This window comes from Dendrobium catenatum, unplaced genomic scaffold (assembly GCF_001605985.2).
Source record: "Dendrobium catenatum unplaced genomic scaffold, ASM160598v2 fragScaff_scaffold_754, whole genome shotgun sequence".
Lineage (NCBI taxonomy): Eukaryota > Viridiplantae > Streptophyta > Magnoliopsida > Asparagales > Orchidaceae > Dendrobium > Dendrobium catenatum.
In genome coordinates this window covers 358,222-371,843 of record NW_021319216.1, presented here as the reverse complement: position 1 = coordinate 371,843, position 13,622 = coordinate 358,222, and the positions used below count along the sequence as shown (strand labels likewise).

Genomic DNA, 13,622 nt, shown 5'->3' with positions numbered 1-13,622 from the left:
CTATAAATCCGATAACAAAAATAAAACAAACGAAGCTTTACTCCGCCCCGTAAATGGCACAGAGTCAGAAGCTTTTATAGTTTTTTTGTTTCCACCTAAACCTATAAAAGATGAAAGATAAGCCGAGAAGGCTCTGTCCTCTTTCCTCCTCATCTATAAATATTCATTGCAATTCTTCCCTTCAAAATCAAGCGAACACTTTTCGATTCTCAAGTCCTTCGAATCTTGTTCAATCAATTAAAGGTTTGATGACGACAATTAGCGGAGGCAAAGTCTTTGAGCCTTTATTAATTGACAAATGGGATCCATTAAAGAGCTTCACCACCTTATCCGACAACGCCATCTACGCTCCCGGCTCCAATTTCACGCCCGAGGTTTCGACCTTCGCCAACCCCCGTTTCGATTGGAAGGAGACGCCTGAGGCTCACATCGTCGAGACCGATCTCCCCGGCGTCAAAAAGGAGGATGTTAAGGTCGAGGTTGTGGAAGGCTGGGTCCTCTAAATCAACGGCGAGCGGAAGGAGCAGGAGGAGAAGACCCATTGCTGGCATCTACATGAGCGAGGCAATGGTAAGTTCGTCCGCCAATTCCCACTGTCGGGGAACGTGAAGGTGGATCAGGCGAAAGCGTCCTTGAAGAATGGGGTGCTTAGTGTTGTCGTACCCAAAGAGGAGGTGAAGAAGCCTAACGTTAAGTCTATTGAAATTTCTTGGAAAAATTAAAATGTGCCGCTTCCGGTGTCGAGCTAATACCGAGCGGTACGGTACCTAAGCCTAAATTGGACGATTCTCCCATCCCGTGTACGTACACTCTCGATTTTTGGAGAGGATAAATAGACGAATCTAGTTTGCATCTAAAATAGCCGCGGTCTTTGTCATGTTTTGTTGTTGGCGAGGTTATTTGAGTGCTTTGTTTTGTAAAGTGTGTTTGATTTTAGCTATGTTTTGGATTATTTTTTTTTATTATTTTTAAAGATTTTTTTTAGTACAAAAATTTTTGATATTTTTTACTAAAAAATTATTTTTAAAAACAGTGAAAATATAATCCCAAACAAAGTCTTAAGCTTCCCAATTAAAGTGAGGAAATCGAAAGTGTGTATTGTTAACAAAATGTTCGAAATAAATAAGTGATGTTCATCTTTGATCATCTATTGAGACAAATTTGTGCTATCTAATCTTTAGATATTCTATTACAGTAATATTTTACGGAATTAATTTTCATGCGTGTTCTATGAAATTGATCCGAGTTCGATGATATGCAGTGTTAGAATCAGACAAATAGTTAATTATGTTTTATTTTATTTCCTACCCGTAATATTCTTACACCTGTACTTCTAAGCACAGGACTTATCTATATATAGCCATTGTAATAGTTTCTGCTGGTAATGAAATGAATTCTATTTTTCCTTAAGCTTCTTCTTCTTCTCCGTGGCGTCTTCTTGTTCACGTCATGGTTTTCATCATGGTATCAGATTAAGGTTCGATCTTTCTTAATCGTCCATGGCAACTCCCGCTTCCTCTTTTTCCAACGCCGAAGCCACTTCCGGCGTCATTCCTCCCGCTCAGCTCATTTCTCCGTCCCTGAAATTTGTGATCTCAAATCTCAAGTTTCTTGTTCCCAATTCCTTAACTCCGGACAATTACCCATTGTGGAGCAATCAGATTATCAAGATTCTTCGGGCAAATGGCTTCGCTACATTTCTTAATCCTAAACCCATTTCCGATCCAATGCAAGAGACGACACCACCTTCAATCGCCGATACAACTCAAGATTCCATTCAATGGTCGATTATTGATCAAAATTTGGCTGCCGCCCTGTGCTCGACAATCTCCCCGACGGTCCTTCCTTACGTGATTCAACTCGACTCTACTCACGATATCTGGCGCGCTCTGCAAATTCGTTTTCAGTCCTCTAACAGATCCAAAGTCATTCAGCTCAAGAACGAGCTTCACAACGTGTCTATGAAAAATCTTTCCATGTCTCAATACTTAACTGAGATCAAGAAGATCGTAGACCAAATCGCCTCAGCGGGATCTACTGTGGACTCCGAAGATGTAATTATTTACATCTTGAACGGGCTTCCCCCTTCCTATCAGCCGTTTACTGCATCCATCCGCACAATGCAAACATCCCTCACTCTCGACAACCTATACGCTCTTCTTATGAGCGAGGAAATTCATCTTCAAACGGCTGCGCTGAAGTTCTCTACCACAACGGACACACAAATTGCTCTCTACGCATCCAACTATCGCGGTCGTCGCGGTCGCTCGAAGCCGACTTCTGAAAGAACTCAGACAACCCGTTCCTCCTCTGCTTCCAGCGTCACATGCCAAATTTGCAAAAAGAAAGGGCATTCTGCCGACGCTTGTTGGCATCGACTTAATCCCAATTACATCCCGCAATCCAACTCCAACAAGAACGGCCAAGCTCTCATAGCCAATACTGATACCAACAATTCTGTCGATTGGTATCTTGATTCCGGCGCCTCCACGCACATGACAAATTCTGTGGAAAACCTTGCTACGTCAAATGCCTACAATGGTACTGATAAGGTTACCTTAGGGGATGGAAGATCAGTCCCCATAGCTCACTCGGGCACGGGACTACTTCCAACCCCTTCTCGTAAGCTTTTCCTCTCTCATATTCTTCACACTCCTTCTATCTCCCATAATTTACTTTATGTCTCAAACCTTGTTCAAGACAACAATCTTTCTATTATATTTGACTCTACTGGTTTTACTTTCAAGGATTTGACGACCAACAAAATTCTTCTCAAAGGCCCTTGTAGAGATGGATTATACCGGATTACCAAGAACAACCAGCACGCTTAGCATACAGGTCTCTCGGTGGCAAGAACCTCCGTTCCCCATTGGCACAATAGGCTCGGCCATCCCAGCTAGAATATTCTGCAGCAAATTTCCAAGAATAATCCGGCTCTAAACATTTCCTCCTTATCTTCTATTTGTAATACTTGCAAACAATGTAAAGGACACAAATTACAATTCAATAATTCTGAAAATAGAAAACAAGCTCCCTTAGAACTAATTCATTCTGATGTTTGGGGACCTTCTCCCGTCCCTTCACATCAAGTTTTCGTTACTACGTTATATTCGTGGATGATTATTCGCACTTTACTTGGTTATTTCATGTTATGTTTAAATCTGATGTTCCAAACATTTTCATTAATTTTGCTACGTTTATTGAGCGGCAGACATCTCATCATATCAAGGCTCTCCGTACGGACGGCGGAGGCGAATATGTCAACCAACACTTACAAAATTTCACTCAACTCAAGGGAATTCTTCACCAGACTTCTTGCCCATATACTCCAGAACAAAATGGGCTCGCTGAACGGAAGCATCGCCATATCATGGAGACGACTCGGACTCTGCTATACACGGCTCACTTACCATCTGTTTTTTGGCTTGAAGCCGCCACCACTGCTACCTATCTCATAAACAGGACACCTTCTGCCACTACGAATTTTATTTCACCCATTCAACTGATGTTCAACACTTCCCCTTCCTATGAACATCTTCGAACTTTCGGTTGCGCTTGCTTTCCGCTCAAACCTTCACATATGCGCACCAAACTCACCCCTACTTCCGACTCTTGTATTTTTTTGGCTTATTCTGAAAGTCAAAAAGGTTACAAATTTTTTTCTCCTACCACCAATCGCATCACTATTTCTCGGCACGTTCAATTCAATGAAATTTCGTTCCCTTTCATGCAGTCTACTCCACATGCTACTCCAGATATAACCATTACCAACCCGTCCCTGCTTATTCATGTTTCCACTATCCGTTCCACTTCTGCTCCTCAGCAACCGACTATGCAACACAATAACACTACCTCCGATATTATAGATGTTGAACCTGACATTCACTCTACTGATGACCAAGTTACTACTCTTTCTCAGGTTCCTCCGGTTCAAACTATGACGAAACATCCCATGATTACCAGAGGACAAACGGGACATCTCAAGCCAACTCGGCGCCTCAACTTACTCCACCGCACAGATGATTTCAATTCATCCTCAATCTCGGACCCTACATCGTATACCGAAGCATGCAAGTCGGTCAACTGGAGAAAGGCAATGTCCGACGAACTCTTCGCCCTTCAAAAACAGGGAACGTGGCGACTTGTTCCTCCTCCTCTTAATGCACAAGTTCTTGGCTCCAAATGGACATATCGCACAAAACTCAATTCCGATGGATCCATAGCCCGATTCAAAGCTCGATTAGTCGCTCAAGGCAACAGGCAAGAATACGGCTTGGATTACAGCGATACTTTTAGTCCGGTCGCAAAATTGCCGACTATAAGAATTCTTTTCGCCATTGCTCTTTATCACCACTGGCCGGTTCAACAGCTTGACGTCACCAATGCTTTTCTTCACGGCGATCTCTCGGAGACAGTTTACATGCGGCAACCAAAAGGTTTCGAGGACACCAACCATCCCGACCACGTTTGTCTTCTTCAAAAAGCGATATATGGCCTTAAGCAGGCCTCGAGGCAATGGTACACAACATTTACCACATATCTACTCAGTCTCGGATTCAAGCATAGTCAAGCCGATCAATCTTTACTCATAATGCATCACGGCAAAATACAAGTATATCTCCTAGTTTATGTCAATGATATCCTCCTCACCGGCAACGACAAAACGGCCATCTCGGAGCTTCTCCAAAACCTTCATTCCAAATTCACCATGAAGAATTTGGGACTGGCGAACCATTTCCTCGGTATTAAGATCACATCTTCTCCAGATAAGTATCATCTATCACAAAGTTCTTAAGCTTATTCAATTCTCCAGTTAGAAAATTTAACTCATTGCAATCATCTTGCTAATCCTTCTTGTACAAAACTACCGTCTCCTGCAGCTGATGACGAACCCTGTTTTGACGCTGCAACCTATCGGCGTCTCATTGGATCTCTTCAGTATTTGACGTTAACGAGGCCAGACATCGCATTTTCGGTGAATATGCTATCGCAGCATATGCACGATCCGACGGTCATCCATACGTTGATATTAATTGTAACTAAATTGTGGCTTTGTTTGAAACGTCTCTTTCTATTTTTAAAAGCATTTTTTTAGTATAAAAATTTTTTGATCTGAAATTTTGTACTAAAATGCTGCTAAATCCTAAAGAGTAAGAAAATTATCCCAAACAAAGTCTAAATAAGAGGAGATATTGGAAAGATTTGAAAGAATTAAGATTTTTTTTATTAAATGCAATTGTAAATTATGTAGAACACTATATATGCATAGGTAAGGCAAAGAAGCAAGCACAAAAAAGTCACAACAAGCAAAGTCGCATCATTCAAAATTAAAGAATGTTTTTCATGGCAAAATGAGAATCAGGGAATAAAACTAGCATCAATCTACTGTCTCAGACATTAAAAATATATATGAAAGAGAGATGGGTCAAGCTAAGAGCACGTCAATGAATCAAATTACAGACGTCAGACTAGATGATATTTAGGTTTCATTTGCGACGGCTTTCTTGCATTTTTTTTGAAGTAGTTATCTAGTATAAAATTTTCTATTTTAAAAAATTTTTGTAAGGAAATCGGCTTTAGAAAACTGTAAAAAAGTTGTCCCAAATGAAATATTAATCTTTGTAACATATAAATATGATTATATATTTGATATATCAAAAAAATTTATCTTGATCGGGCATGAATCTCTAGGCAAATTAAGTTAAAAACTTTCGAAATTAAATTTGAGACCATCCGAACTCTGATTTATGCAAACTTATAGGCGAGCTGAACGTCTCAAACAATCGAACCCAACGACACCAATTCAACCCAATCCGAGCCCAAATGGGTCCAAATGGAAGACCTGAAGCGCAATTGGAAGGTTCAAATCATAAATTGGATGATCAAACGAACCAAACATGGTATGCTTATAGTCGAATCGAGCGACTCGACGAGAAAAATCCAATGAGCCCAAGATCGTCAACTTCTCACAACATTAAAGCACTTTAATACTCGATAAATTGTCCATAATCAAAAGAGTCGATATCGACGGTTCATTCAAAACACTCCCAACATGTCCTAGATCTCTTCTCTATTTACTGGTCATGTCACTTCCAAAAAAACTATAGACCCCTCATTCTTCATTGAGAAAGAAAGAAGTAGGGGAGCAAGGAAGAGAAATAAAAGAGAATGAGGAGGAGAAGAAGAGTGGGAAGGAGATCATCGACCGTCATCGGACTTCCTTCCAACCCGACTGTCGCCAGATTTCTGCTCGACCACCAACTGTCACCGGACTTCCACTCGGCCATCAACTGTCGCCGGACTTATGCCCATTCAGCGACCTTTGCCAGACTTTTGCACGACCATCAACTATCGTCGAACTTTGTCGGGCGAGAGCCATCGATAGCCACCAACTACGATCCTTCCAACCACCGTCGCCTGACAATGGCATTTCCGACCTCCATAACCCACCAACTACGGTTCTTCCTGACCACTGTCGCCTACCGATTACAGTCCTTCTGATCTCCATCGCCGACAACGATCTTTCCGTCCTCTGTCGCCCACTAACTACGGTCTTTCAATTCGCTGTTGTCCGCTAACTACGATCTTGCAGACCTCCATCGCCCGCCAATTACGATCCTTACGACCCCGTCGCCAGACTACGGTCTTTCCTCGAATCGCCACTGCTTTTTGCTTGCTTTGTTGTTGATTTGGTAAAGTTATCCTATGGGAATCAGCAAATCGGTTGGAAGTGTGTGCTGTTGTTTGTATATTAGCTATTTCTAAATAAATTAGCGGTGTTGATTATCTCAGAAGGTTCAACTTCTCTATAAACTAAACTGAAGAATCGATAATCACTTGGATCGATCTTTATTGGTCTTTTTCTTCCCTAAGTTTTGGATCTGATGCGCACACAAGCAAGTCAAGAGTGATGCATTTACTAAGTGTTTGTGCTGATTATTTATGCAAAAAAAAAAAAAGTTTGGAGAAGGCAAAATACACAGATTGGAAGGTATATAAGTATTTACATGAATCAGCACAATATAGTCCATCTGCATACAATTAGGAAGATTTTAGTTCATGCCGCTCATGGACACTAGAAATGAGAATCTCCAATATTAAAAAAAAAATTAGAATTTGTGAGTCCAAAAGTATTTCAAGTCTTAAAAATTATTAGCTATAAAATCACAATCTTGAAAAAAATAAATCAAGTAATTCTTTCTCACATTTCCCCTTTTAATGAAGCTAGCTTATCATGCCATATCCATCCAAAATCACACAAAATTTCTTAAAAGAATTTTTTGGACTTCGAAAGTGCTAAAATTAAGTTAGGAATAAAATAATAGTCTCGAAAAGTTTAAGAAAGCGAAAAAATTATAGACAAAGTCAAGCCTGGCTAGTTCATTATACAACCATATTCATGTTTTGATGTACATTTACTTTATTATAGATATTAATCAAATTTCTATAATAAGTGAGGTTTTCTTTCTCAATAAAATTTCATATTCATTTTTCCTCAATTATTTTCTCCGATTAAGTTGGTATCAGAGCAATAGCTATTAGTTTCCCTTACGCCAATCATTCTCTATTCTTTCTTTTCCATCTACTATGGATGTATCACCTCAAAGCATTGATGGACGACCAATGACAAACCAAAATTAGAAGATTTGTTTAGTCTTATTATTTGTATCATTCACATAATCCTGACATAGTTCTCGTGTCCCAAATCCTCACAGGGGATAATTACAACGTGTGGAGCATAGCTATGATAGTATTTCTTTTTTAATTATTATTTTTTAATGATAATATCTTTGTTTGCTAACAATAAGTTAGGTTTTATGGAAGGTTTCATAGCTATCTTAAAAATGTTTGTTCTCATCTTGCCAATCCAAAATTATAACAAGCATACTATTTTGTGAAAATGCTTCTGAGATTTGGAGTGATATAAGATATAGATTCTAACAATGCAATAACTTTATTAATCTTATCTTTAAATGAGGGTGACAAAACCTTTAGGTGCTTAGCCTTAGTTTAAAGGATTATTTCCTATAAAATTCTCTTAGATGGATTTCTAATAATATATCATCGACTATCCTTAGAAAACTCTAGAGTAAGTAGCACATTCCTTATGTTAGACTTTTAAGACTTGTAAACTAGGTTAACCCTTACTTGTCTTAGGTGATGCCCATGACCCTTAAGAGTTCATCATAAACTTTCTTCAACAATTAGAAGCCTCTTCAACCTTTTGCAACCTCATTTGTATAATGGTGAAGCCAAATTAAAAATTCAAAGTTAAATTGAAAATCATAGATATGTCTTTAGGTTTAATTAGATCACCCATAACCTAGTTAACCCTGGACTTATCTAGAAGCTAATTAAGGACCTTAGGACACTCCCTATTTATCTTAGACAGGTTGTTGACCCTACTAAGTCAACCCTACATTAAACCCAAATCCTCAAAATCCTGGCACTTATCCTAAGGCCTATCATAGGTGACCAATGACCATAATCTCTTAGCCATGGCATAGAGTTAAGTGGTCTTAACTCATCATGAAAACACTTTAATTCATGCTTGACTCATGATAAAGCCCCTTTGATAGTTGTTAACCTTGTTGGACGAAAGTCCAATTAATTCACTTCAACCAAATCCAATCCAACCAAATTCAAAATTAAATCTTGCACAATGCTTAATAAGATCATAAACTAACAGGCCAAGCAAGCGCAATCCAAAAAACTTATAAGCCAATACTTAGTAAGACATTAAGCAAGCTTATATTGGTGCAACGTCCTTCCCACTATGACAATGACTATGACCACACAGATGGATGCAATAATCTGGCCCAATGCTAGCCTATCTTTCTTAGTTGTCGACAAAATCAATTATGAGAGTTGCACATTTCACGCAAATTTTACGGGAGAAAATAATAACATGCAAGGAAAAAAACAAAAATTATTTTCTAAACATTCACTTTTAATTATTTTAAATAAAGAAGTTATTTAAAAAATAATTAAATAAACATGTTTTAGTATATTTTTAATATATATAAAAAATAAAAATATACTAAATATGGCCTAAACTAACAACTTCTTCATCCATTTAACCACCTACGCCAATCACGTAATGTTCCATATTCCTAGAAATTAAAACTGCCATAAAATTTAGCTTATTTAATACAGCCTAAAATTAGCAATAAATGCTCCACATCAGCCTATAAATCCCATAACTCCTTCAACAAACAACTTAGTCCGCCCCGTAAATAGTACCGAGTTAGAAGTTTTGACAGTTTTTTTGTTTCCACCTAAGCCTAGAAAAAAGGAATGACAGATCGAGAAACCGCTGTCCTCTTTCATCCTCATCTATAAATGGTCATTGGAATCCTTCCTTTCAAAATCAAGCAAACATTTTTTCCATTCTCAAGTCCCTTGCATAATCAAATCTTGTTCAACCAATCAATATTTTTTTTTTTAAATATGGTAAGAAAATCGTCCCAAACGAAATGTTAATCTTGGCGATTGATACAGGTCTGTGCAAAAGCTTCCGCGCCCAGGACGGAACTCCATAAATCCCACCTCACAAGCTCTCAATTGATCGAGCTGAAGATCTCGAGGTTGTTCTCTTGTTATGGCAGCAGTTCTACAAGCGGCGGCGCTTTTGATGGGGTCGCAGACTGACATCAAGAGGTTCCGGCTCAGATCAGCGCTCCGATCTGCTCCTGTTCGAAATGAGGGTTTTTTCGTCGTTAGGACTAATGGGAGGCTGTCTACAACATCTGGTGTGATGCCTCGAAGGGCTAAGTTGATCCCAAATGCAGTTGCAGCTAAGGCCGATACTACTACCACCGCTAGCTCAGCTGACTCGAAACCAGGCCATGAGCTGCTGCTTTTTGAAGCGTTAAGAGAGGGTCTAGAAGAAGAGATGGAACGTGATCCCCGAGTTTGTGTCATTGGTGAAGATGTTGGTCACTATGGTGGTTCATACAAGGTAACAAAAGGTTTAGCCACCAAGTTTGGCGACCTGAGGGTTCTTGATACCCCCATTGCTGAAAATTCCTTCACAGGCATGGGCATTGGAGCTTCAATGACTGGCCTAAGGCCTGTTATTGAGGGTATGAACATGGGTTTTCTGTTGCTCGCCTTTAATCAAATATCTAATAACTGTGGCATGCTCCATTATACTTCTGGAGGCCAGTTCACCATCCCAGTGGTGATCCGTGGACCCGGCGGTGTTGGCCGTCAACTAGGTGCAGAACACTCTCAGCGCCTGGAGTCTTACTTTCAGTCCATTCCTGGCCTTCAGATGGTTGCCTGCTCTACCCCATGCAATGCCAAGGGCCTCATGAAAGCTGCTATCCGCAGCGACAACCCTGTGGTTCTATTTGAGCATGTTCTGCTATATAATCTCAAGGAGAGGATCCCTGATGAGGATTATGTGCTGTGTTTAGAAGAAGCAGAAATGGTTCGGCCAGGGGAGCATGTTACCATTCTCACTTACTCTCGCATGAGATACCATGTAATGCAGGCTGCAAAGGCACTGATAAACAAGGGATATGACCCCGAGGTCATTGATATCAGGTCATTGAAGCCATTTGATCTCTGCACCATTGGAAACTCGATCAAGAAGACCCACCGAGTGCTTATTGTGGAAGAATGCATGCGCACCGGAGGTATAGGTGCGAGTTTGAGGGCGGCCATCATTGACAATTTTTGGGATTACCTGGATGCACCTATAATGTGCTTGTCGTCCCAGGATGTCCCGACTCCATACGCAGGGACACTGGAAGAGTGGACTGTTGTGCAGCCGGCACAAATTGTAGCAGCTGTGGAGCAGCTCTGCAAGTGATTTTTTTGTTAACTGAATATGTTATTTGTACTAGAAAGCTGCTTTTATTAAACGGTAAGAAAATTGTTTCAAAGAGGCCTTTTCAAATGAGAGGAGATATTAAAAAGATTTTGAAAGAATTGTATAGTCAAATGATTTTTATAAAATATGTGGCTCCATCGAAATTTCCAACTTGACAAAAATGTCAGCTAAGTTTCTTAAGAACTCCCTAACATGGCATGTATTTATGATCGAATAATTGAGTAGCTGATCAATAGTTTGTTTCTTTGATTAATCACCAGAAATGATTTTATAGGTAATAAATTATCATTTTACTTTCTCCTCTTGATTTTTTTGCAAAATATGATATTTAATTTTATGTAATATTGACATGGCTCCCTATATCTTTGAATTTTATTATTGTGCTTAACTAAATGTAATAAATAAACATATAACAAATTTAACTAACAGCTTTCTAGTCAAATATTAGCCATGTTAGAAGACTCTTGAAACTTTTAGATTAGGTGAACCCTTATTTGTCTTAGTTGATGCTCATGACCCTTAAGAGTTCATCATAAACTTTCCTAAGTTTTTTAGAAGGCCCGCCAACCTTTTGCAGCTTCATTTGTATAAAGTTGAAGCCAAATTAAAAATTCAAAATTAAATAGAAAACATAGATAAGTCTTTGGTTTTAATTAGATCATACATAAGCTTGTTAACACCAAACCCAATCTAACCAAATTTAAAACCCCTTAAATCTTGCACAACACTTATACTATAAGAAAATTAGCAGTAACTTCAAACCAAATTTCATCACCAAATCCGCCGGTATTTTTGCCACTTTTTCTGGTGGTTAACATTTTGTCGGAAATAAGTGATTTTTCTATAGTGTTAGTAAGACCATAAGCTAATTGCCCAAGCAAACCCAACCCAACAATCCCCTAAGTGCAAACTTAGTAAGACCTTAAGCCAGCAAAACTCGACTCGTTAGCTCATCGAGTTGCAGTTCATATCACGTGGCCCCTGTTGCTACTAAGGTTTTCGCCTCTACCGCCTTCCTCCTTCGGGACCTATAATGTGCTTGTCGTCCCAGGATGTCCCGACTCCATACGCAGGGACACTGGAAGAGTGGACTGTTGTGCAGCCGGCACAAATTGTAGCAGCTGTGGAGCAGCTCTGCAAGTGATTTTTTTGTTAACTGAATATGTTATTTGTACTAGAAAGCTGTTTTATTAAACAGTAAGAAAATTGTTCCAAACTATATCTTTCTAAATGAGAGGATATAATATTGAAAAGATTTGAAGAATTGTCTATTGAAAATTTTTTTATAAAATAATTAAGTTTGTGCAAAAATTTTTTGGAAATGGTTATGCCCCTTCAATTTAGAAATTAAAATAAGGTTCAATTTAAACATTACAAATTTGTTTATATTAAAAAAAAATAAGAGAAAAAGTTATTAAATATGTGGCTCCGTTGAAATTTTCAACTTGACGAAATCGTTAGCTAAGCTTCTTAAGAACTTCCTAACTTAACATGTATTGATGATCGAATAATTGAGTTGCTGAGCAATAGTTTGTTTCTTTGAACAATCACTAGAGTTAGATTTTATAGATAATTAATTATCATTTTACTTTCTCCTCTTGAATTTTTGCATAATATGATATCTAAATTTATGTAATATTGACATGACATCTGTATCTTTGAATTTTATCAATATGTTTAACTAAATTTTATAAATAAACATATAACAAATTTAAATGATAAAGCTTTCTAGTCAAATATTAGCCATGTTAGACTCTTTAGACTTTTAGATTAGGTTAACCCTTATTTGTCTTAGTTCATGCCCATGACCCTTAAGAGTTCATCATAAACTTTCCTAAGTTTTTTAGAAGGCCCATCAACCTTTTGCAGCTTCATTTGTATAAAGTTGAAGCCAAATTAAAAATTCAAAATTTAATAGAAAACATATATAAGTCTTTGGTTTTAATTAGATCATCCATAAGCTTGTTAACACCAAACTTATCTAGAAGCATATTAAGGACCTTAAGACAATCTTTAGTTATATTAGATAGGCTGTGGACCCTACAAAGTCAACCCTACATCCAATACAAATATTCAAAATCCTAAAATGATCATTCTACCCTAAGTCATTTGGCACTCATCCTATGGCCTACCCCTAGGTGACCAATGACCTAGGAACCCTTGGCTTGGTCTTGAAGCCACTCTATGGTCAAGGATCCTTGATTAATGCATTTGACCAAAGAACTACTTAATCCTAAAATGCTTAAATTTAAATCTAAACAATCAATTTAAATCCCTTAGCCTTGGCATTGAGTCTAAGTGGTCATAACCCATCATGAGAGCACTTAAATTCATGTTTGACTCATGATAAAGCCCCCTTGATCATGGTTAATTAACCCTATCAAACAAAAGCCCAAATGACCCATTTTGAGTTCACTTCAACCAAACCCAATCTAACCAAATTTAAAACCCCTTAAATCTTGCACAACACTTATACTATAAGAAAATTAGCAGTAACTTCAAACCAAATTTCATCACCAAATCCGCCGGTATTTTTGCCACTTTTTCTGGTGGTTAACATTTTGTCGGAAATAAGTGATTTTTCTATAGTGTTAGTAAGACCATAAGCTAATTGCCCAAGCAAACCCAACCCAACAATCCCCTAAGTGCAAACTTAGTAAGACCTTAAGCCAGCAAAACTCGACTCGTTAGCTCATCGAGTTGCAGTTCATATCACGTGGCCCCTGTTGCTACTAAGGTTTTCGCCTCTACCGCCTTCCTCCTTCGGGGGGGGGGGGGGGGG

The 13,622-nt window shown here is 38.6% G+C and overlaps 1 protein-coding gene and 1 pseudogene across 1 annotated transcript; both read left to right on the top strand.

Annotated features, from left to right (window-relative positions):
* The first annotated feature begins 248 nt into the window (after positions 1–248).
* Positions 249–722, top strand: LOC110105953 (annotated as a pseudogene).
* A 9,032-nt stretch (positions 723–9,754) lies between these two features.
* Positions 9,755–10,819, top strand: LOC110105959 (pyruvate dehydrogenase E1 component subunit beta-3, chloroplastic). The gene has a single exon (XM_020835659.2). The coding sequence runs from the start codon at positions 9,758–9,760 to the stop codon at positions 10,817–10,819; it is 1,062 nt and encodes a 353-aa protein (XP_020691318.2). The 5' UTR covers positions 9,755–9,757.
* Positions 10,820–13,622: the final 2,803 nt, after the last annotated feature.